Raw genomic sequence first — 20,522 nt, 5'->3', positions numbered from 1 at the left:
TTGTCGAGCCGACGGGGTGTTTAAATATGGCATCGCTTAACGGGTGATTGAGTCGTGGTTTATATCCAGAACAGCCTGATAATGGCCGGAATATCCAATCTATGACATACTACGCTGTTAATATATGAAGCCAAGCAGAACCCCGCTGCATACTGACTCCCCGATGCTGATCATTCGTGTTTTCGCATATTATCCTCCAATGGGATTATTTGGGTAAATGCATGCTGCTATTATGCTCAAGTGTTTAGCCGTGTACCTGATTGCAATTGCTAATTGAAAATCTATGACAGTATAGTTAGGGCTGTCTCTGGGAGAAATCACGCCGTAAACTCCCACTTCGCATGCTTAACATCCATAACGTCAATAAACGCCTTGAGCTTCCCAAACTCCTTGAACCCCTCGCTCGTCCTGAATTCCTCGTGCTCATGAATATCCTCCCAGCCAGAGAATAGAACAAATTCCTCCTTAGGACTTCCCTGCTCATCAACCTCGCGATCAACCCTCCACGCACCAACAGCATCTCTAGTCCCCTTAAACTCTTTAACATAATGTCTCGTCGCCGCAAAAGTCTTCTCAAACCCATCCTTCCCCCCAGGCGAAATAAAACACCGTCCAATCCCAACAACCGGCGCATGGTACGGAATCACATACCCATCCTCAGCTGAAGACGGGTTCGGATCAAGATCCAAATGCTGGATCCAGACCAGCTCAATCCCCTCCGTTAATCCAGCCATGATTTCCTGGTTTTTAGGGGAGGGAATCCATTCCTCCAGATGCTGGGCGGCGGACTCCCATCGACCCAGGATGTAGATGTAGCTGGGGTCTTCGAGCTGGGAGAGGATGTATGCGTGGGCGTTTGTGTACTCGGCTTGTGCTTTTATGCCATTCTGGAGTTTTGTGTAGACTGTCTCGTTCGAGGGATCGGTCAGGGGGAGGTTGTTCTTCAGGCGGAGGCAGGCGAGTTCGGTGACGGGCATTTTGTTTATTTTATTGAGATGAAAGCAAGCTGGGAGATGTGGTTTGGTCTTAAATATTCAATATTCAATATTCAATATTCAATATTCAATATTCAATATTCAATATTCAATATTCAATATTCAATAATTAATAATTACGCTGTGGCAGGCACCAAGCATGATGACGCCGGTGCCTGAGGCTCCACTTAATGTAGACTTGGCAGTCTGACTCTCTCTTTTGGGAAGCGATTCGTTACAGGAATGGGGCCGGATAAGGTAGCCTATTGATAACATTTCTAATCAATGGGAACATTCACTAATAAGTGCCTAGGCATGAGATGGTGCAATAAACTGTGGGGGCGCGCGGGGTCGGATAACTGCTTGATGTCCCGAGGTCCAGCGTCACTCTAATAAATACAGTTCGACTCCACGAATTGGCACATTACTCTGTATATCACTGTTTAGCATCATGTCCGACCTCGCAGGTTTCCCTGACTATTTCAACCTCACCGGCAAAGTCGCCCTGGTGACTGGAGGTACTACCCGCATATCCGGATCCTTGTATACGCCTATACTGATATTGTAGGATCGCGCGGTCTCGGCCTGCACGTCGCGACTTCTCTGCTGCGAGCCGGCGCAAAGACCGTCTTCATAACCGCTCGCAAAGCTCCTGGTGTAAACGAGGCAGCCGACAAACTAAACGCTCTCCCGGGCGTCAAGGGCAAAGCAATCGGCATCGCCGGCAATGCGTCTCAGACAGACGAGATCCAGGCGCTGGTCGACCAGGTGAAGAAGGTCGAATCCAAGCTCGACATTCTTGTCGCAAATGCCGGCGCAACATGGGGCGGGCCATTCGAGACATCTCCAGACTGGGCGAGCCAGAAGGTCGTGGATTTAAATGTCCGCGGTGTCTTCAACCTCGTGCGATTGTAATTGCACCAATCCATGGCGTAGTTCTACCCAAGCTGATAAGTTTAGATTCACTCCCCTCCTCAAGGAAGCAGGATCGCATTCCTCTCCCTCGCGCGTCGTCATCGTCAGCTCCGTCGCCGGGTCTAGCGTGCCTCATACTGGCGACCACGGTACAATCATGTACTCCATCTCCAAGGCCGCCGCGACCCATCTGGCTCGGAACCTCGCTGTTGAGCTCGGACCCAAGAATATTACTGCTAATAGTCTGTCGCCGGGATTCTTCCCGTCCAAACTAGCCAGTGGTCTTATTGAGATCCTCGGGGGGGAGGAGGAGCTCAAAAAGTCGAACCCGAGACAGCGACTGGGCGTGCCTGACGATATTGGCGCGGCCGTATTGTTCCTCGTTAGCCCGGGTGCGAACTACGTGTAAGTCACGTCCACCGGAGTGCTGGAGAATATGCTAACACTTGCTAGTAATGGGGTTGATTTGACGGTCGACGGAGGCTCGCGTCTCGCCCGGGAAAAGCTGTAGATATCTCTTTGTTGACCTTACCATGGTATCGAGTAAAGCAAATGGGTAGTAAATGAAATATAATCATCGATTCAAGTTGAATGTTTACCATGAACAACAGAATGTTATTGCACCTACAGGAATATTCCCTTACCCCTCAGGCAGACTTGGCGGGTGCATTCTTCCACCACTCACAGTCCAACCAGAGAGCTCTGCAATAGATATAGACTCAGTCTTCGCCCGTGTCTCGATGGTGAAAAAGAAAATTTTTCTTTTCAATCGATTTCATGTGGTATCTCGCAATGGCACTGGGAGCTCACACTCTAGCCCTAGCGGCTTCCCTCTCCCAAGCCGGTCTTGTCCCTGGCCTGGCACCGCTCATCCCAGATAACTTCACCCCATCAACAGAGCTGGGCGTTGCTTATGGCAATAAATCTGTAGAGCTCGGTAATTTGTTCCGAGTCAGCGAGGTTCAATCAGCTCCGACCATCTCATTCGCCAAGGAGGTAAGCTGTCATCATCCACATTACACGGTGCCTTTACTAACGAAATGACTAGGCCGATGCTCCAGAAGGTCAATTATACACCCTTCTACTTGTCGACCCCGATGCGCCAACACCTGATGACCCCAAATACGCATACTGGCGCCACTGGGTCGTTTCCGGCCTGAAGCCAGCAGTCGGGATTGAACCGGAAGCCGCGCTGACGGAGTATCTTGGACCTGGTCCAAAGGATGAGTACGTGCCCAGTCTTCTATATGATTCGGGAATACTAATGAGGCTGTTCCGGTATAGGTCCGCTCCCCATCGGTACTTGTTCCTCCTCTTCCGAGAGCCAGAGGGATTAGAGCTGTCAAAAGAGGATGTCGGTGGCGAAGAGTTTGTTGACCGTCGCTCGTTCCCAGCTGCTGAGTGGACTGCGAAGCATGGATTGGTGCTTGCTGGGGTCAATTGGATGCTTGGTGCCGGGGATGGATGGACCGAGTGAAGATGGACCGAAGTAAATTTGTGGCCTGTGCGTTAAATGCTTTGGGTAGAATTGGTCTGTTATGTTCTATTTTCGAAAGAAAGAATTCTTTTGTCGGGATAGGTGATTGAAGAGCAAATACTCGAATAGTATCATCCGGTAGATCGGAGTGGTCAAGTGGCTGTTGCTGTTTCCACATGAACTTCCAGTAAAGCAGGAAAATACGAGAATGCGTCATTCTTCGAAAGCAGTGTCAGGCTCAGGTCGCTTGCCGGTAGTATTATTTCTAAGGCTAATAATGCCTTTTGCTGTCTATGTGGGTGGAACTCGTCCATCGATCGCCACTTCAAATATACAAGTCCACATAAAGTAAACACTTCATATACAACAGTTCAACCACTTACAATAAACCACCACGTCCCCAGCCTGCAATTACTGTTATGATTACTGGTCAGCCTCACCATCACGTGGGTTCGTTGTCTCTCAGCCTTGCGCTTCTCTCTCTCTCCCCCTCTCCATTACTCCTTGGATAAGCATCGTTGTTCGCAGCCGTGGACAGTTCTCATCTACAGAACATGCCAGAACCATCCGTCGCGCATGATGCCCACTCACAATGACTATCAAGTCGGATGGATATGCGCCCTACCTCTCGAGTTCGCAGCCGCCGAGGCCACGCTGGACACCATCCACGATACCCTGCCCAACCGACGAGACGACGAAAACACCTACGTTTTCGGCAGCATCCTCCAGCATAATGTCGTGATCGCGTGCCTGCCAGTCGGTGTTTACGGGACAACCTCAGCTACCTCGGTGGGAATGCAGATGAGGGCGAGTTTCCCTTCTCTGCGCTTCTGCTTATTGGTTGGTGTTGCGGGCGGTGCGCCCGGTCCCCATGCCGATATTCGATTGGGAGATGTGGTTGTGAGCAAACCCACCGGGGGATATGGTGGGGTCATACAGTATGATTATGGTAAAGCGGTTGAGGATGGCGAATTCGTTCTTACGGGGATGCTGGATAAACCGCCCGCGGTGCTGTTAACCGCGCTTGCTAGGCTCCAGGGCAGACATCACTTGAGGGGGAATGATATTCATCGGTTCTATAAAGAAGCCCTGGACAAGTATGGCCAACTCGCAGAAACGTTTTCCTTTCCCGGACGAGCCGGTGATGTGCTTTTCGTGCCGGACTATAGTCACGTAGGGGGCAGCAATAACGATTGCGATAATTGTGACCAGGACCAAATCTATCCTCGTCCACCTCGATCTTCCAGTCATCCGCAGGCGTTCTATGGTCTTGTTGCATCTGCAAACCGGGTTTTGCGGAGCGCCGCCCGCCGCGATGCTCTTTCTCGGAGACACGGCATTCTTTGTTTTGAAATGGAGGCTGCAGGGCTTATTGACATCTTGCCTTGTCTGGTCATCAGAGGGATTTGCGACTACTGTGACTCCCACAAGAATAAACAATGGCAGGGCTATGCCTCTATGACTGCCGCCGCCTATGCGAAAGAACTCCTTTCTGTCATCCCATCGAATGAAGTTACCCAGACGAAGACCATCAAGGACGGTCTGAGTAACACGACCAATACTCCGTCAACTATACCTTCTGGCGCAATCCAAACTCCTAGCAAGGAAACTATCAAAGCACCATACTCCGAACCGATCGATTCAGGCTTTGGTGGGCCAAGCAGTGGCAACAGTCACCAAACTGCTGTTGGGGTTCCTTCATTCAAACCTCAGAGCGTAGATCTCCCTGTAGGCAAAGGGTCTCGCTTACTGATTGGGATCGAACTTGGATACGAGTACGTTTCCGGATGGCAACCCTGTTACCTCAAGTCCCATTGTTGACCTGAATCGTGACTAGGTTCTCCACGGCTGCATGGACGACGACTGAGGACTTCAGAAGCTACAAACTCAATCTCATCACGAGATGGCCAGGTCGGAGTGTAGAAACTCACCAGGTGCCGACAGAGCTAGGGTATAAAGACGGCGTGGCTTTCTGGGGGTACTCCATTCCCAACGATACGCCCCGACTAGTCTTTCTGAGGGCCCTCCACTCTGATGGAGAGCGCTATGCGGGCAAGGACCATGATGACCGCTCTGCCAGAAAACTTGTAGGCGACTACATTCTAGGTATTTATTGCCATGTCCGACGTACCATCCACAATAGTAGAACGGTTCGTCTGGGTAACCGCAAGGTTCAAGTTGTGTTAGTTGTGCCGTTTTCATTGCAGTCAATGGCCAAAGAGGTAACCTCCACAGCGAAACAAGTTTTCTTAAGTGACGAATCGTTACCCCAAGTCAGCACCGTTTTGAGATCCAACGCCGCCGCTCTAGGACAGGTTTGCATGCTTCCGACGCCATCGCTGGGGGCATATGTTATCTGTGATATGTGTGTAAATTCCACAGTATGTATTACTCGCTCGTGCCTCTTTTCTTGCTTTCGTCTGTTTAATTCTGCATCTCACCGGCTTCACAGGATCTCCACATTTACAAGTTGACCTCCGTGAACCCCATGGTCCTAGAAGAAATCCGTGATGCAACAGGTGATTACGCCTTGGCCCCTCTCATCTGGAATCCCAGAATGCGAACTAGTTATTTGAGCCAAGAGCAGCAGCGAGGGGTCGGGCCGATCGTCCACGAACTCATTGAGGAAGTATGCCGACAAAAGTTGCAACGAAGTTCCGTCCCCGTTGATTCGAGCGACCTACTACAAGCTGTGATAACATTCCGAGAAGACATTCTCAACCCGCGTTTCGAAGTTGAGAGCCCAACCAGGAAGTATTATATAGATGTTCGTGGCATTTTACTCAAGCGGGGAATTCCGGACGACTACACATACGAACCCTACATGTTAAGAGGCCATATATGCCTTACAGAGTTGGTGTAATCTACGCATTTATCCGAGACAGTGCTGACTACTCATATCAACTAGCATGGAAATCGCAACAGCATTCGATTTCGCCTTGGATGGGGTTAAGGGGTCTATGGATTCCCAGATGAGCTTTCAAGAGGACCTTAAGATCGAGGTAAGTAGGAAGTGTTCTCTACTATGACACTGCATAAAACTTGAACTTATACATCCCAGGGAATTGTTCTTGCTGGCAGCTGGGGATCCAATCCCTACATTTATCAACATATCGCATCGCTGTATACAGACCAGCACTCAATACCCGTCTGTCAAGAACTAAACAGCCATTTGTAAGCACAATATTGTCTATTCACAACCCCGTCCAACTGCTGACCGGAAAGACCTGTTTTACGTGGTGCAATATACATGAGTTTGGCCGGCAAAAGTGAATCACCTATAGTTAAATAGACTATTTATCCTATCTCAATATATTAACCGGCGGAGTTTTCGTCACGTATCAGCCGTCCGTTGTACTTTGTGACTAATATCGGTATAGCCCTCCAGGACGCCGCGATATGAATGGCAGAATGACAGGCAGAGCACGGAGGTTGCTATGTCAACCGTGCCTACTTATTCGGGGTGTGTAGTTCCCAAATGACAGGAAGGAGCGACCTACATTGCATCATTTGCTCTTGCCTGACCAGCACATGGCCTGTAAGCAAACTAGGAAGGATCGATAGACACTCGTACTTTCCGACGACATATATCTCATATTTCAGCTATTGGGTGTTCGTGGAGCCTCCTCTGTTCAATATCCTGATGGTGTTGCTGATGTCAGACCATCATGCACCTCGTATTCCGTGAAAACGGTGACTGCTGGCACAAACTGAAAGGTGCTCACTCCAGCTATTAAAATAGTCTTGGTCCGGTAAACACGGATCCTATTCTTCGGACTCGGGGAATTCCGACCGATAAACCGACCCCGTCGTCGGAAATTCGAGCGCAAGCTCCGCTTTCGCAGCCAGTCCGACTGTCCGTGGAATTCCCGCGGAATGTTTCGTTGCGAAAGACGCCATGCTCTCGCTGGTAGTGTCTCGATTTGGGCTTTTTAGGCGATACCATAAGTAGTCTATTACCTGTAAAGCAAAACTGAAAGGTCTGTTATCCGATTTGTTCTTCATCCATGTGAACCGGGGATACATATCAGCTCCGACGGCTCCGGTGCCGGCATCTGATAAGATAAGATCGATCTGATATCCCTCACCCATTCCTCCCTCCTTGATCCTTTATTCTCACAAGAATACATCTTCTACCTTGATTTTGTGATATTGCACAGCTCAGGCCAGTCAAGATGGCCTGGGACAAACTCACCCTCGTAACCAAAACCCTGCCGTGGTTCCTCCCCTACCTCCTCCGCGCCAGCATCCACCGCATCACCGCGCTATTCCACAAATATAGCTACAAGCCCACCGAAAACGCGCAACAAGTCGTCGTAATCGGCGGCTCGTTTGCGGGCCTCCAACTCGTGCGCCACTTAACCGAATCCCTACCCACGGGCTACAAAGTCGTCTGGATCGAGAAGAACTCGCATCTGAATTTCGTGTTCGCGTTCCCTCGCTTCTCGGTTGTGTCTGGATACGAGGAGCGCGCGTTTATCCCGTATGAGGGTGTGGAGAATGTCGCGCCGAGGGGTATCTTGACACGCATCCAGGATCGAGCTGTGGAGGTTTGCGATGGGTATGTGAAGCTGGCTAGCGGGGAGTCCGTTGAGTACGCGTACCTGGCTATTGCGACTGGTGCGACGCGCGCGCTTCCGGGTCAGGTTGTAGCTACTGAGCGTGCAGATGGCGCTGAGGAGTTGAGAGGTGTTCAGGGTCTTATCAAGGAGAGTCAGAGGATTGCTGTTGTTGGGGCCGGTGCGGTGGGCGTGGAACTTGCATCGGATATCAAGGATGTTTTTCCCGACAAGGAGGTTACCCTTGTTCATTCGCGGGACGGAGTCCTGAATCGGTTCGGGAGGCGCTTGCAGGAGTATACTCTCTCTGCGTTAAGAGATGTGCTTAAAGTCCGGGTGCTGCTTAATGAGCGGCCCAAATTACCAGAGGGGGAGGCGCTGGTCAAGTCGGCTACTCTGCAGTTTTCAGACGGACATGAGGAAGAGTTTGATCTTATTGTATGTTCAATCCCTACTCTACTCACATCCAAACTCCCACTAATGCAGCAACAGATCCGCTGCACAGGCCAAACCCCCAACTCATCCATGCTGGCCCCTCTATACCCAACCGCCATCTCCCCATCCACATCACAAATCCTCGTGAAACCGACCTTCCAAATCGACCCCCCTACCTCAAACTCCAGTCAAAAGCCCACATCCGATCCCCGTATCTTCGCCTTCGGCGACGTAGCCGCACACCCAGGCCCCCTCATGGCGCGCGCAGGATTCATCCAATCCGAAACGGTGGCTGCGAATATCCTCTCCCTCGTCAAGGGGCAGGAAGCGAAGGCGGTTTACACGCCGAATATGTTTGTTGAGGGGTCGATTAAGTTGACCCTGGGCAAGAAGCGGAGTCTCATTTATTCGAGTGATACGGATGGAACGGAGGTGTTGATTGAGATGGGGGGTGCGCCGGAGGATATGGATGTTGGTAGGGCTTGGAGTCAGTTTGGAGGGATTAAGGAGGGACAAGAGAAAGGGAAGGTTAAGGGCAATTAGTCTGGGGATAGTACTTTGTTTGTAATTTTGTCATGCGTAGAAATCGTGTCATTGCTATTCTTAATCGACGTGATAGATGAAGGTGCTGAAGACAAATCTATGACTCAGATATAAAATCTAGAATGAGGACTACTGCTCCGCCTTCTCCCGCGCAATTTGCGCCGCCAGCACCTTATCTAGCGGAGGAGGGCAATCCAGCTTCTCCATGAAGACCTCTACCATCCGCACACCCTTGCCGTTGAGCATCCGCTCATCTGTCAGGGCATTGTCGAGATCACCCCACGTCCGGACTTGCCAGGTATAAGCAGCGTACTCGCCCTCCGTAGGAGCCCCGAAGAACTCCGGCCCCTTGAGATACCGCCAGGGCGTGATGTCGTTATACTTCGCCTCGCGTCCGTGAATGCATCGCTCGATGGTATATCCGTCATTGTTGATCAGGAAGATAATGACATTGAGCTTTCGGTGGATGATCGTCGCAAGCTCTTGCGCCGTGAGCTGGAAACTTCCGTCGCCGATGAACAGGATCGAGCGGGCCTTGCGAAGATCGTGATACTCGGAGCGAGCGATGAGGTCATGTTGCGCTTGGCTTGCACCTAGCGTGGCCGGCAGCATGTATCCGATCGAAAGCCAAGTGACAGCTTTGAATAAGCGGGTCTTGGGGGGCAGGCGGAATTCGTTGGATCCATAGGCCGCCGTACCAGTTTCGGCGCAGACGATGTCGCCTTCGCGGAAGAAGGATGAGATTCTGTGCCAGAAGCCACCGACCTGTGTGACAAGGTCCGTGCTTGACACTTCTGGGGGTGCGACGGATTTGGGATGGACCAGCTTGGGGTTGTGCTTGGCAACTTTGTCCATTTCCAGGTGGCCGATCAGCTGGGGGAGGAAGCAGTTGGCCGGGAGATCGCGGATGATCTCACTGCCGATCTGCACAGATGTAGCATGGATTGAGATGGTGATGTCTTCTCTTGGGACGGTCTGATAAAGGAAGCTGTTTGTATTGCTAAAGTGCGGGCCGAAGCACAAAACAAGGTCGCTTGAGTCGAAAAGCTCCTTGTGTTGTGGTGTGAAAACGCCGTAGACGTTTGGTAGATCCTCATCAATCAAGCCCTTCCCGAATCCTGATGTGAAAGTCGGCCACTCCGTCGCTCTGACGATGTGGTCCACCTCATCCACAATTCTGGCATACCGAATCTCGCCATCCACCAATATCACCGGTTTCTTAGCGCTGTATATGCGGTCGAGGATCGTGGTCAGCGCTTTGTCTTCGATCTTCGGCTGGCGGGAGGGTAGAGGGAGGCAGAGTTTCGATTCAAGCGGCAGCTTTGGAACGCGTAGGGAGACCATGTCCAGGGGAATGGCGATGCGGACGGGCCGGCTGTGGAGAAGGCATTGCTGCAGCACTCGATCGATCTCGGCGGGGGCGGAGCGATGATCTGTCAAGAGGGCCTGGGCAACAGTGATGTGCTCTTGCATGCGATCGAAGTTCTGGTACTCGCCATCGTTGAAGGTGTGGTGGATGAGGGCGCGCGACTCCTGGGACTGGCGGACAGGAGTGCCGACAATGTGCACGACGGGGGCGCGTTCGGCGTAGGCACCAGCGATCGCGTTGATGGCGGACAATTCACCGACTCCGAAGGTTGTGACGAGGGCTCCGATGCCTAAGAGAGCATAACATTAGATTGCGATCGTGGAAAAAACAAATAGACCTGCTGGTTACCCTTGATCCTGGCGTATCCATCGGCCGCGTACCCCGCATTCAGTTCGTTGCTGCTGCCCACCCAGCGCAGATGCGACGGCGCGACATAGTCCAGTAGCTGCAAGTTGTAATCGCCGGGGAGGCCGAAGATGGAGTCGACACCGAGCTGGTGCACGCGTTTGAAGAGGTATTCGGCGAGAGTGGTGGTGTTGGTCTCCATGGTGAAGAAGATGTCGAGAGTTAAAGGGGTGAGGGGCAGCGGCTGCTTATATATACCAACACCAGAGCCGACAATAGCCGACGCCCTATACTGACAATGTAACAACAAACCGGCAATACCTTCCCAAACTATACACTGCATTATTTATGCTCATTGAACTGACCACGGACTTAATGTAGACCATCTGCTTTACCAAACAGTCTCGCCGTGATGGCAAATCAATGACTCTTGCTGGTTTGGGATAATATGCCTTATACAGCTGCATCGCCCCCACGATAGACTGGATGAGCCCAAAAAGGAGGGTCAGGGCGATGGCCACCCAGAGTGTGTACCACTGAGTTCCCTCGCGGCGATCGTTCCACCACTGGGACAGAGTTGATGGGCGCGACTCGTCGAATTCCTCCTTCAGGATCACCAGGCGGTCGTGCCAGTACCTGTATGTGTCGATGCGTCTCTGCGCAGACCCACAGTTGAGCACACTGTGGTCAAGGTCGGCAAACTGGTCTTGTTTATTGTACCACTTTCTGCAGGCCCGGTCTCCCTGTGGGAAAAGAAGAGCAAGTGTCGCTAGGGTTTCGTCGATGAACCGCGAGTGAAAGAATGATGATCTGGGAAGGGATAGTAAGCTGAGGCTTTCAAGAAGAGACGAGACACTACACTTACTGCTGTTGACTTCTCAGGAGCGACGCCTGATGGAAGACCATGCCAGTTCTATCTGCATCTCTAAGACAAAGGTGATCTGCCAGATTCGTCGTCAGTTCGATGTTGAAGCCCGCAATCCGAACCATGCTGGAAACGTTAAACTCCCTGCCCAGCTTGAGGCCGCTGTGGTTGAGCTTGTGCTGAACTGGGAATATCTGCTGCATGAACTCCTGGACTGAGCCTTTCAGCCAAACCAGCTTTCGCCGGCCTGAGAAGGCATTGGGAAACTCGCCGACATCTAACATGGTGACAAGTCGGACGGAAAGACCTTGGTTCCTGATAGTCCTCATTTATTGGGCAGATGCACAGCCCTGGAATGCAGGCTTGAGCGCCTGAAGCTGCCCAAGGCTGACGAGTCTGGCCGGTTGCTTTTCTTACGAAAGAGCTCAGCCCCGGCCGGGATGAAGCCCTACAATGTTTTTATAATGCAATCCCCCATTTGATGAAATTTGAACACTTGTAGGATCAACTCATATCGAAATGAGTGCCATACATTTACGAAGCCCACTATCGCTGCTCCAGAGACCGAAGCCGGTCTGGGAGAATCCAGAACTTTCCATTGGAACATTTCGCGGAGTCGCAAAAGGGGCGTTGAAATACTGGGACGCGCAGGGACCTGCTCAACAAGCCTACGATCAGATTTGCACAGACATCCAACAAGTCCTTAATAGCAGCTGCGGTCCAGTCCGGTGCTCTAGTATGGTCGTCTACGATATCTACATGTTTGGCCGTGAGACCTCAACAGCAGTCCCTCACATAATGTTCTCCTGCAAACAGCCAAAGTCACGAAAGCAAGCAGTGGCTGCGGTGCAAAGGTCTGGCATTCTACACAGGTTCCCGGGAATAGAAGTCGGCCACTGGGAGTATCCTCCCCATATCCTGAATATGCGGCTTTTGGCATCGTCGGGCCTGGAAGAGGATCTCGACCTGGACGACTCGGCTTCTCATCACTTCCTTCAACCGATACCTGACCCCGAAGATCCGACGGAAACACTGACTAGGCCGCCAATGCCCTCCGGGATATAAAGACAGCGTTTAAGGGAATCTATGACCGCGCCATATCCTCGGTCACGTATACCAGCACCCTGTCCACCGAGTCGGGCGTCTTTAGTATGACTGCTGCCCCCACCCATAGCGGCCACGGATATAAAGTCGGCTTGATATGCGCAGTCGATGCCACTGAGTTAGCGGTAACAGCGATTCTTGATGATGTCCATCCCACGTTCACTTCCCGGGTCGACAGCGCGAGCATGGCGCCTAGTCCATGCCACGATAACTGCGTGTTTGCCTTCAAGCAGGCTGGAAAATGTTGGCTTCAACGCACGGATACTAATCAGGATATGGAAGGTGTCCCGCACCGATACGAGGCTTCTGGAGAGCTTAAGGGACCCTGCTTCGAAATGACAGCAGCTTATCATCTAAACGAACTTGCCTGCGCGGTCACCAGTTACCTCAGTGACTTGCAAAACCATAGAAGCGAACACCAATGTGCGGAAATGGCTGTTGCTAGGAGAATTGAATTGCTCTCCGACGTCCGAAAGATTATGTCCCTTAGAGTGGCCAAAAGAGGGGATAGAATGGAGTTTGCAGATATATCTGCGGCAACTCAGGCGTCGTACGTGCTTGATATGGAGGCACCCGATACCGAAAAGGCCAATAGTATATTCGTCGGTCCGTCCCCTGATGAGGGTTTGACTGGCCAGAGGGAGATCCCCGTGGTGGGCAGCTGCATGCACAAGTCGTCTGATACACAAGAATACCCCTTTAGCGGCCCAATATACATATATTGGGAGACGACCCCCAGGTTTCGTTAGTCACCTACCTACGCCTCACCCACTATATACCGGCTGCTAACTCTCACTAGTAATGCTGTTATTGTGTAGGGGCTGCTTTCGGCGGCACATCAGTTATCAGCGGAGTTATCACCTAAATTCGGGGGTTCGCTCGACCTCTAATTACGTTCGCCAGCAGATGCGTGCCGCTGGCTCCAACTCACACCGAACTGTCAGATCCGACTTCATACCCTGCGAGACCGAGACTGCGACTGAAGGGGATGCAGATTATTCATAGTTTAGTCTAGGGCGTTTATGGCAAAACGTGGGTTTCACATTTCAAACACAAAGTCATGTTTTAGTTCAGCATTCATTCATTCATTGTATCTAAGTTCGTTGGGTAAAGCTCAAATATGGAATGTGCATTATGCGCAGCTGAAGATACAGTAGATATCCCCAACGCTAGTATAACAATGTTCCCATGCGTTGGATGCCGTCGTCCTGGGAGTAAACTTTTGATCAGTGGTTGAACGGATTACTAGGCAACTACTAACGTGTTGCAGTTAAACCACTGGGGCATACCGAAAGCCTTGGATGATTAAAACAGAAAGGTACCTCCTTGATTGTCGTTATTTGGTCCTGGTTGAGTCAAAGGTACGAGTACGAGTATACGAACCCGAGCACCCGAATGCGAACAGAATGCGACCCAATGAGCTGAACCAGAACTGATGATCGACATAAAACCGGCAGGATAGATGGACCATGGAGGTCTCAGGTCAATTTCGTCGTGAGGAATGCGTAATTGGTGTCTTTTCATTGGTTTCTTCATGTCGTAGATACAATTCTGCCTGGAGAATGGGTTTATAAAGGCCGGCTTGCTCACAAAAAGACTGTGATTAAAACATTTCACTAAGCAGTTCAAGTCAAAATGCAATTCTCTCTTCAATCTGTTCTCGCTCTGGTAGGCCTTGCCTCTGCCAGTTCTCGGTGGCCCGAGTCCCATCCTTGGGTGCCTGCCGGGCCAGGAGACTGTACGTTCCTCGCCCATTTATCTCCCTAGCTAACATTGAGCGGCGCCCCCGCCCATGTATGTGTTTAACTAACGATGAACGGCATAGACCGCGGCCCATGTCCGATGATGAATACACTTGCAAATCACAACTTCCTGCCTCATGATGGCAGGAACCTCACCCGGCCCACGGTTGTGGATGCCCTAGGCAAGGCTCTGAATTTCGACGCCGGCCTCGCCAATACAATGTTCGATATGGCTATTATTGCCAATCCAATTGAGAACGCGACTTACTTCACCCTGTACGATCCCATCTCAATGTTTCCAACCGCCGTGAGTTGGAAGTCTTGCTAACGTTCAACAGGGACCATCTAAACAGGCACAATGTCCTAGAACACGACGCCAGCCTCAGGTACTCCCATATCTCAATGCCCACTCCACTGCAATAAATTCTAATTCGAACAAAACAGTCGTGCAGATAGCTACTTTGGTTCAAACCACATCTTCAACGCGACAGTCTTCGCTGAATCCCGTGCCTTCTGGACGAACTCCACCCTGACCGCTGACATGCTCGCCAACAGCAAGATTGGGCGCCAGATCATGTCCAAGGCTTTCAATCCCACCTACAGGTTCACTAATACTACAGAACAGTTCAGTCTCGGCGAGATTGCGGCCCCGATTATTGTCTTTGGGGATATGGATGCTGGGACTGTGGAGAGGAACCTGGTGGAGTATTTCTTCTGTAAGTTCCAATATGTCTCTTGTGGTGGTTTGCGTATAGGGAATCTCGGTGCTAATATTATTTAGTGAATGAGCGTCTTCCCACAGAGTTAGGATGGAGTGCGAAGAAAGATACCATTACCGTGGAGGCCATCATGGGCGTCTCAGCGATGATCAACAAGGCTGCGAGCTTGATTACGGATTCTGACTCGGACTCTGCTGCACATAAGAGAAGGGGAGATCTTCATGCTGGGTTGGGATTTTAGTAAATCTGTATCTAGACCTGATTTGATGTGCTACTAGTTGTTTGAGAATGATGTTTTGTATACGCTATATTACGGTGTATACTGTAAGAACTAGCAACCTCACCGTAACTGATTCAGAACTTGACAATGACTGACTCGCTGCCTGCGCTACTCCAACACCCCCGCAAATGTGACAATCCTACCAAGGAAGATCAAGGAAATCACTGCTCCATATGAAGGCCCCACCGAAATTCATGCGGAGAAGCTGCCGGGGGATTTCCCTTCCTTCAAGACCGAGGGACTGCTGCCTGTGTGGGGATGTGTTCAAGTTCTTACCGACATTCCATCGAGAGCACGTATAAAGAGCACCATTAAATATTACACGCCTCGATTTGGCTGTCATATAACCGATATCAACCATGGCAATCAAACAGACGCCTGGTACACTGGCACCTACGCCCCTTCTGAGCGATGAGGTGCACAGCGGTATACCGAAACGCATGGAGGAGGATGCGAGGGTTGCAAAGGAGCGATTATATTCCAACAAGACCATGTCTGAGAGTATTCCCCGCCAGCGCGAAGTCCCGAGATTGCCGCCGAATACATCGAGAGAGAAGTTCAACCAGGTCATGACTGAACTTCGGGAACAGTTGGGGTCTGCGAATGTGGAGATCAATGATAAACCCTTGATTGACGGGTGGTATATGGAGCATCCGTGAGTTGACTATATTATGGCAAAGAGGGTAAGCTAACGTGCCAGAAACACGCATGATGCTTTCCATATCGCGCACCAGGAGGAAATGGTATGCAGTGCGGCCGTATATCCGTGTACAACAGAGGAAGTCCAGGCCGTGGTACATTGGGCGAACAAGCATGTTATTCCCATATATCCCATCTCAATGGGCCGGAACATCGGGTATGGAGGTGCAGCGCCCCGAGTACCCGGTTCTGTCGTGGTTGATCTTGGAAAACGGATGAACAAGGTGTTGAAGATAGACGGGGACAATGCATCGTGCATGGTTGAGCCTGGTGTCTCGTACTATAAACTGTATGAGGAGGTGCAGAAGACTGGGTATCCTCTATGGATTGACTGCCCTGATCTCGGTGGAGGGAGTGTAATGGGAAATGCATTGGATCGGGGAGTTGGGTGAGCTGCCTCCATTTTTGATACAGATCTACAGCTAAACGGTGGAATTCGATAGATATACACCCTATGGGGACCACTTCTCCCAGCACTGCGGAATGGAGATTGTGCTACCAACCGGAGAGCTGCTACGAACAGGCATGGGCGCACTCCCCGGCAAAGACGGTGCAGACAATCCCACCTGGGGCTCATTCCAGCCAGCATACGGCCCATACTCCGATGGAATATTCAGCCAGAGTAACTTCGGCATCGTCACCAAGATGGGCTTCTGGCTGATGCCCGCGACAAACAGCTTCTCGTATATGGCCACCTTCCCACACGACGATGACTTCGAGCAGATCATCGAGGTGATCCGCCCATTGGCGCAGCGAGGGGTATTCGGAAATATACCCCAGCTGCGACACGTTATACAAGAGCTTGCAGTCACCGGCAAACCCAAGAGCGCATGGTACAATGGCCCTGGGAGGGTCCCTCGAGACGTCCTCGCAGACAGTGCTAGAACCCAACCATGCGGCGACGTGTCGTGGGTCTTCTACGGGACTCAATACGGGAGCGAAGACGCCATAAACGCCCAAATGGACATAATCCGAGCAGCCTTCGCCAGCATACCTGGAAGCAAGTTCCTATACACCCAAGACCTACCAGAATCGCACTACCTGCATTCCCGCGCAAAGGTCTGCGCTGGTATCCCTGTCCTCCGTGAAGTCGACTGGCTAAACTGGGTCCCAAACGCAGCGCATCTATTCTTCTCACCTATCGTGCCAACAAGGGGGAAAGACGCGCGGATTGTACATAGCATCGTCGAAGGCCTGCACAGGAAATGGGGCTTCGACAACTTTCCCACGCTTGCAATTGCGGGACGGGAAAGTCACTATATTGCCAATATTGTTTACGACCGCGGTGACCCGGACCAGAAGCGACGCGCGACGGGGCTGATGAGGGAGCTGATTGCGGAGTGCGCAAAGGAGGGCTATGGTGAGTACCGGACCCATTTGCTGTTTGCGGACCAGGTGGCGGCCACATATGGGTGGAATAATCAGGCGCTGAGGAGGTTCAATGAGACGATTAAGGATGCATTGGATCCGAAGGGGATTCTGGCGCCTGGCAGGAATGGCATCTGGCCTAGGGCTTATAGGGAGATCGGGTGGGAGATTACGCCAGAGAGGGATATCCAGCGAGATGTCGTACCTAAGGCGAAACTTTGATATTTTACTACCTACGTATTTCGATTTCAAATCTACTCTGCCTTTCTACTCCAAGTTTCCTGATCCAATGAACGTGCAAAATTGATACATTGAGGGGGTCTCCCCAGGCCCGGAAATACTCCAGCGCAGAGGCAGTGCATTGATTACCCCACATTGGAGATCTCACTGAATCATGGGAACTTGAATCTGGTCAAGGAGCCTTCTAATATGATATAGCACTTGTCTTCAGTGAGACATTACAGTAAGGAAGCTATACCTGGGCAGTATAACATTATTTCAAGAAAGCGAAGCTGTACGTGATAAGATGGCAAGCGAAAGAATGAAAGGTATCCTGCTCCCTAACCAACACCGTCCACATAACTTATAACACAATGCAGTTATCATCGTCGGCGCAGGGCTAGGCGGCTGCGTAGCCGCAATGGCAATGCACCACCAAGGCTTCGAAGTCGAAGTATTCGAAAAAGTCCACGAGTTCCTGCGTCTGGGCGACTCCTTGGGACTAGGGGAGAATGCACTCAGGCTGTTAGAGCGCTGGGGTCTGCACGATGAACTGGTCGCGCTGGGAAATAAGTCAGAGTTCCTCCAGATTCGACACTGGAAGACCGGCGAGATCATGGCCCAGCAGTCGGCTATGGATATGGCTGGATATATTGGACATAGAGGGGACTATCATCGCGCATTTTTGGATAGAGTTTTGGCTTTGGGAGTTCCACTGCACATGGGGCGTAATGTATGATTCAGCTGAGTGTGCTATCTAGGTTTGGCTGATGTATTAGGTTGTATCCTACGACGAGAAGAAACCTTCGATTACCCTTGCGAATGGTGAACAGCACGAAGCCGATGTGATCATCGCTGCTGATGGTATACTCCCCCTAGTATTCCATTAACTGGCAATTATTAACACCCGAAGGCATCAAATCCCTCGCCCGCGAGCTCGTCCTCGGATTCGAAGATAAGCCCAAATCGTCAGGATATGCCTGCTACCGAGCATACTTCAAAGGAGCATTCTTAAAAGCAGACCCCGTCTGTCGAGAGTTCGTTGAAAAAGAATGTATAAACATCTGGATCGGGCACGACGTGCATCTAGTCCAGAATACCCTCCGCGACGGAGAAGAATTCAACTGGATCCTGACGCACAAGGATACTGAAGACATCACAGAGTCCTGGTTCCAGCCGGGGAATATGGATAATGTGCGAGAGACAATTCGGGATTTGGACCCACGGATTGCAGCGGCAGTTCAGAAGACGAAAGAGTGTCTGGATTGGAAGATCTGCTATCGGGATCCAATTCCATCATGGGTTAGCAGGAGCCATAAGATTGCTCTTCTTGGGGACTCGTGTCACCCGCATCTGCCAACCAGTGCACAGGGTGCATCCCAGGCGACGGAGAGTGCGGCGGTCCTGGCGTTGTGTTTGAAGCTGGCTGGGAAGGGAAATGTTCCTCTTGCGGTGTGTTCTTACCAGTTCCTTCGTTGATATCTCTTCTAATTTTGTATTTTAGACGCGAGTATATGAGAAACTGCGGTTCGATCGGGTGCGCAAGTGCCAACGAAACGGGGAGGATATACGCGACAGATGGCATGGGGCGTTGAAGAAACTGGAGGCAGGCGAGAGGCTGAACCCAGAAGATGTGATGATGAGGGTAAGAATACAGCCAGAAGCAATGAATGTTGTAACTAACTGAATATAATGCAGAATCGATGGCTGTATCCCTTTGATGCAGAGACAGATACGCTCGAAAGGTGGAACGAAGTCGCGAATGTCGTCGAAAAGGAGTTGAATGATGGCAATGTTACTCCCCTGTTTGATACAACTGCTAATGGATCAGCCTGATGCTGGGGGTTTCCAATTATTTTTACTTGCAATCGGATCTCATGGCATTGTGATAGATATGTACATAGCAAGGTCATATTAACCATCAGGAGTAGTGTCAATACCCCTCTACAGTCCATCCGCAAGCATCGCATTTATCAGCTCAACGTGACGATCAGCGTTCGTCTCGCTCCATTCATCATTGTAGTTCAGCCCGTACGGCCAGATGTGGCTTCCACCGCAGTTGATGATCGCGTCACCACCGTCCCAGGATTGCAGCAGCGGAGTCGCAGTAGGCCAGTCATTCGCGGCGCACTTCTCGTCGAACGCAGCTGTCTGTCCGATCCCAAGAGTATGCGAGATCTCATGCAGGGCTGTCCGCTCGTTTAGATAGCTGCGGTCGGTACCGAATCGCATTGTTCCGTCGTAGCTCGCTTCAGCGGTTGGGACGCCGGGGACGTAGTAGACGTTGAGGGACTTGCTGGCGTCTCCGAGACGAGCATGCCGGGCTACTGCAGCTTCCATTGCGGCCTCGATCAATCCGTATGCGTCGGCTTCATCGTCGGTTGGACTGGATGACTTTTCGAGAGACCAAGTTAGGGCTGCCGATGCGGTGGAGGCAGTGGCCAGTGCGGCTGTGATTTTAGAGAGGCGCATGGTGTTAAACAGGGAGTCACACTGAAATTCGTCGGTAGAGTTGGAGTTAGGGCGTTGTCCAAGTGGTAGCTGGGCTGGAGCGACATTATATATGGGGTTGTGAAGAATAACGGGGTAGACCCCCAATGGCTTGTGTCAAATAAATAAGGTGTCTGCGTCTAGCGCATATCCACAATCAACATACAGGACTGTGTTTGGTTTCACCAGAGAATAGCGCCCCTGGACCCTTTGTGCTAAACAGCTAGGGCTTCCAAGACGGCCTGTCCAAGACGGAGGTCAGAGGTTGAGTCCGTTGCTGATCGACAACTCCAGTTATTGATTTATATTAATTCATCTCAATTTAGCCGAGTGGTAGATCCCTGTTCCGATTCAACACCATATTTATTCACTTGTGCTGCCACTTGGGCAGTGTCATGAAATCGGTACCAATGGTGGGA

General features: G+C 51.1%; 12 protein-coding genes across 12 annotated transcripts; 9 read left to right on the top strand and 3 right to left on the bottom strand.

The window, feature by feature from the left end:
- Positions 1 to 317: 317 nt before the first annotated feature.
- APUU_61370S (uncharacterized protein) lies at positions 318 to 977 on the bottom strand (the record flags this gene model as incomplete). The annotated part of the gene is made up of 1 exon (XM_041694705.1): positions 318 to 977. One exon carries the CDS (start codon positions 975 to 977, stop codon positions 318 to 320), a length of 660 nt encoding a protein of 219 aa, XP_041560508.1.
- Positions 978 to 1,425: 448 nt separating this feature from the next.
- On the top strand, positions 1,426 to 2,400 carry APUU_61369A (SDR family NAD(P)-dependent oxidoreductase; the record flags this gene model as incomplete). The annotated part of the gene is made up of 4 exons (XM_041694704.1): positions 1,426 to 1,492; positions 1,543 to 1,885; positions 1,935 to 2,294; positions 2,343 to 2,400. 4 exons carry the CDS (start codon positions 1,426 to 1,428, stop codon positions 2,398 to 2,400), a joined length of 828 nt encoding a protein of 275 aa, XP_041560507.1.
- A 281-nt stretch (positions 2,401 to 2,681) lies between these two features.
- On the top strand, positions 2,682 to 3,366 carry APUU_61368A (YbhB/YbcL family Raf kinase inhibitor-like protein; the record flags this gene model as incomplete). Its single annotated transcript, XM_041694703.1, has 3 exons — positions 2,682 to 2,885; positions 2,938 to 3,116; positions 3,174 to 3,366. 3 exons carry the CDS (start codon positions 2,682 to 2,684, stop codon positions 3,364 to 3,366), a joined length of 576 nt encoding a protein of 191 aa, XP_041560506.1.
- Positions 3,367 to 3,942: 576 nt separating this feature from the next.
- On the top strand, positions 3,943 to 6,544 carry APUU_61367A (uncharacterized protein; the record flags this gene model as incomplete). Its single annotated transcript, XM_041694701.1, has 5 exons — positions 3,943 to 5,141; positions 5,204 to 5,747; positions 5,819 to 6,219; positions 6,275 to 6,368; positions 6,428 to 6,544. The coding sequence occupies 5 exons, from the start codon at positions 3,943 to 3,945 to the stop codon at positions 6,542 to 6,544; spliced, it is 2,355 nt and encodes a 784-aa protein (XP_041560505.1).
- A 997-nt stretch (positions 6,545 to 7,541) lies between these two features.
- APUU_61366A (uncharacterized protein) lies at positions 7,542 to 8,903 on the top strand (the record flags this gene model as incomplete). Its single annotated transcript, XM_041694700.1, has 2 exons — positions 7,542 to 8,363; positions 8,418 to 8,903. 2 exons carry the CDS (start codon positions 7,542 to 7,544, stop codon positions 8,901 to 8,903), a joined length of 1,308 nt encoding a protein of 435 aa, XP_041560504.1.
- Positions 8,904 to 9,032: 129 nt separating this feature from the next.
- Positions 9,033 to 11,766, bottom strand: APUU_61365S (alpha-keto acid decarboxylase family protein; the record flags this gene model as incomplete). Its single annotated transcript, XM_041694699.1, has 4 exons — positions 9,033 to 10,561; positions 10,621 to 10,904; positions 10,990 to 11,427; positions 11,483 to 11,766. The coding sequence occupies 4 exons, from the start codon at positions 11,764 to 11,766 to the stop codon at positions 9,033 to 9,035; spliced, it is 2,535 nt and encodes an 844-aa protein (XP_041560503.1).
- Positions 11,767 to 12,001: 235 nt separating this feature from the next.
- On the top strand, positions 12,002 to 12,547 carry APUU_61364A (uncharacterized protein; the record flags this gene model as incomplete). Its single annotated transcript, XM_041694698.1, has 1 exon — positions 12,002 to 12,547. One exon carries the CDS (start codon positions 12,002 to 12,004, stop codon positions 12,545 to 12,547), a length of 546 nt encoding a protein of 181 aa, XP_041560502.1.
- Positions 12,548 to 12,633: 86 nt separating this feature from the next.
- On the top strand, positions 12,634 to 13,591 carry APUU_61363A (uncharacterized protein; the record flags this gene model as incomplete). The annotated part of the gene is made up of 2 exons (XM_041694697.1): positions 12,634 to 13,330; positions 13,386 to 13,591. 2 exons carry the CDS (start codon positions 12,634 to 12,636, stop codon positions 13,589 to 13,591), a joined length of 903 nt encoding a protein of 300 aa, XP_041560501.1.
- A 630-nt stretch (positions 13,592 to 14,221) lies between these two features.
- On the top strand, positions 14,222 to 15,288 carry APUU_61362A (peroxidase family protein; the record flags this gene model as incomplete). Its single annotated transcript, XM_041694696.1, has 5 exons — positions 14,222 to 14,324; positions 14,412 to 14,604; positions 14,667 to 14,714; positions 14,773 to 15,044; positions 15,110 to 15,288. 5 exons carry the CDS (start codon positions 14,222 to 14,224, stop codon positions 15,286 to 15,288), a joined length of 795 nt encoding a protein of 264 aa, XP_041560500.1.
- Positions 15,289 to 15,686: 398 nt separating this feature from the next.
- APUU_61361A (FAD-binding oxidoreductase) lies at positions 15,687 to 17,616 on the top strand (the record flags this gene model as incomplete). Its single annotated transcript, XM_041694695.1, has 3 exons — positions 15,687 to 15,982; positions 16,028 to 16,414; positions 16,470 to 17,616. 3 exons carry the CDS (start codon positions 15,687 to 15,689, stop codon positions 17,614 to 17,616), a joined length of 1,830 nt encoding a protein of 609 aa, XP_041560499.1.
- A 418-nt stretch (positions 17,617 to 18,034) lies between these two features.
- Positions 18,035 to 19,449, top strand: APUU_61360A (uncharacterized protein; the record flags this gene model as incomplete). Its single annotated transcript, XM_041694694.1, has 5 exons — positions 18,035 to 18,346; positions 18,393 to 18,477; positions 18,527 to 19,065; positions 19,118 to 19,258; positions 19,312 to 19,449. The coding sequence occupies 5 exons, from the start codon at positions 18,035 to 18,037 to the stop codon at positions 19,447 to 19,449; spliced, it is 1,215 nt and encodes a 404-aa protein (XP_041560498.1).
- Positions 19,450 to 19,557: 108 nt separating this feature from the next.
- On the bottom strand, positions 19,558 to 20,085 carry APUU_61359S (uncharacterized protein; the record flags this gene model as incomplete). Its single annotated transcript, XM_041694693.1, has 1 exon — positions 19,558 to 20,085. One exon carries the CDS (start codon positions 20,083 to 20,085, stop codon positions 19,558 to 19,560), a length of 528 nt encoding a protein of 175 aa, XP_041560497.1.
- Positions 20,086 to 20,522: the final 437 nt, after the last annotated feature.

The sequence above is a fragment of the Aspergillus puulaauensis genome, chromosome 6, assembly GCF_016861865.1.
Source record: "Aspergillus puulaauensis MK2 DNA, chromosome 6, nearly complete sequence".
NCBI lineage: Eukaryota > Fungi > Ascomycota > Eurotiomycetes > Eurotiales > Aspergillaceae > Aspergillus > Aspergillus puulaauensis.
The sequence above is the reverse complement of the archived record's forward strand: the minus strand, read 5'-3'. Positions and strand labels throughout refer to the sequence as shown.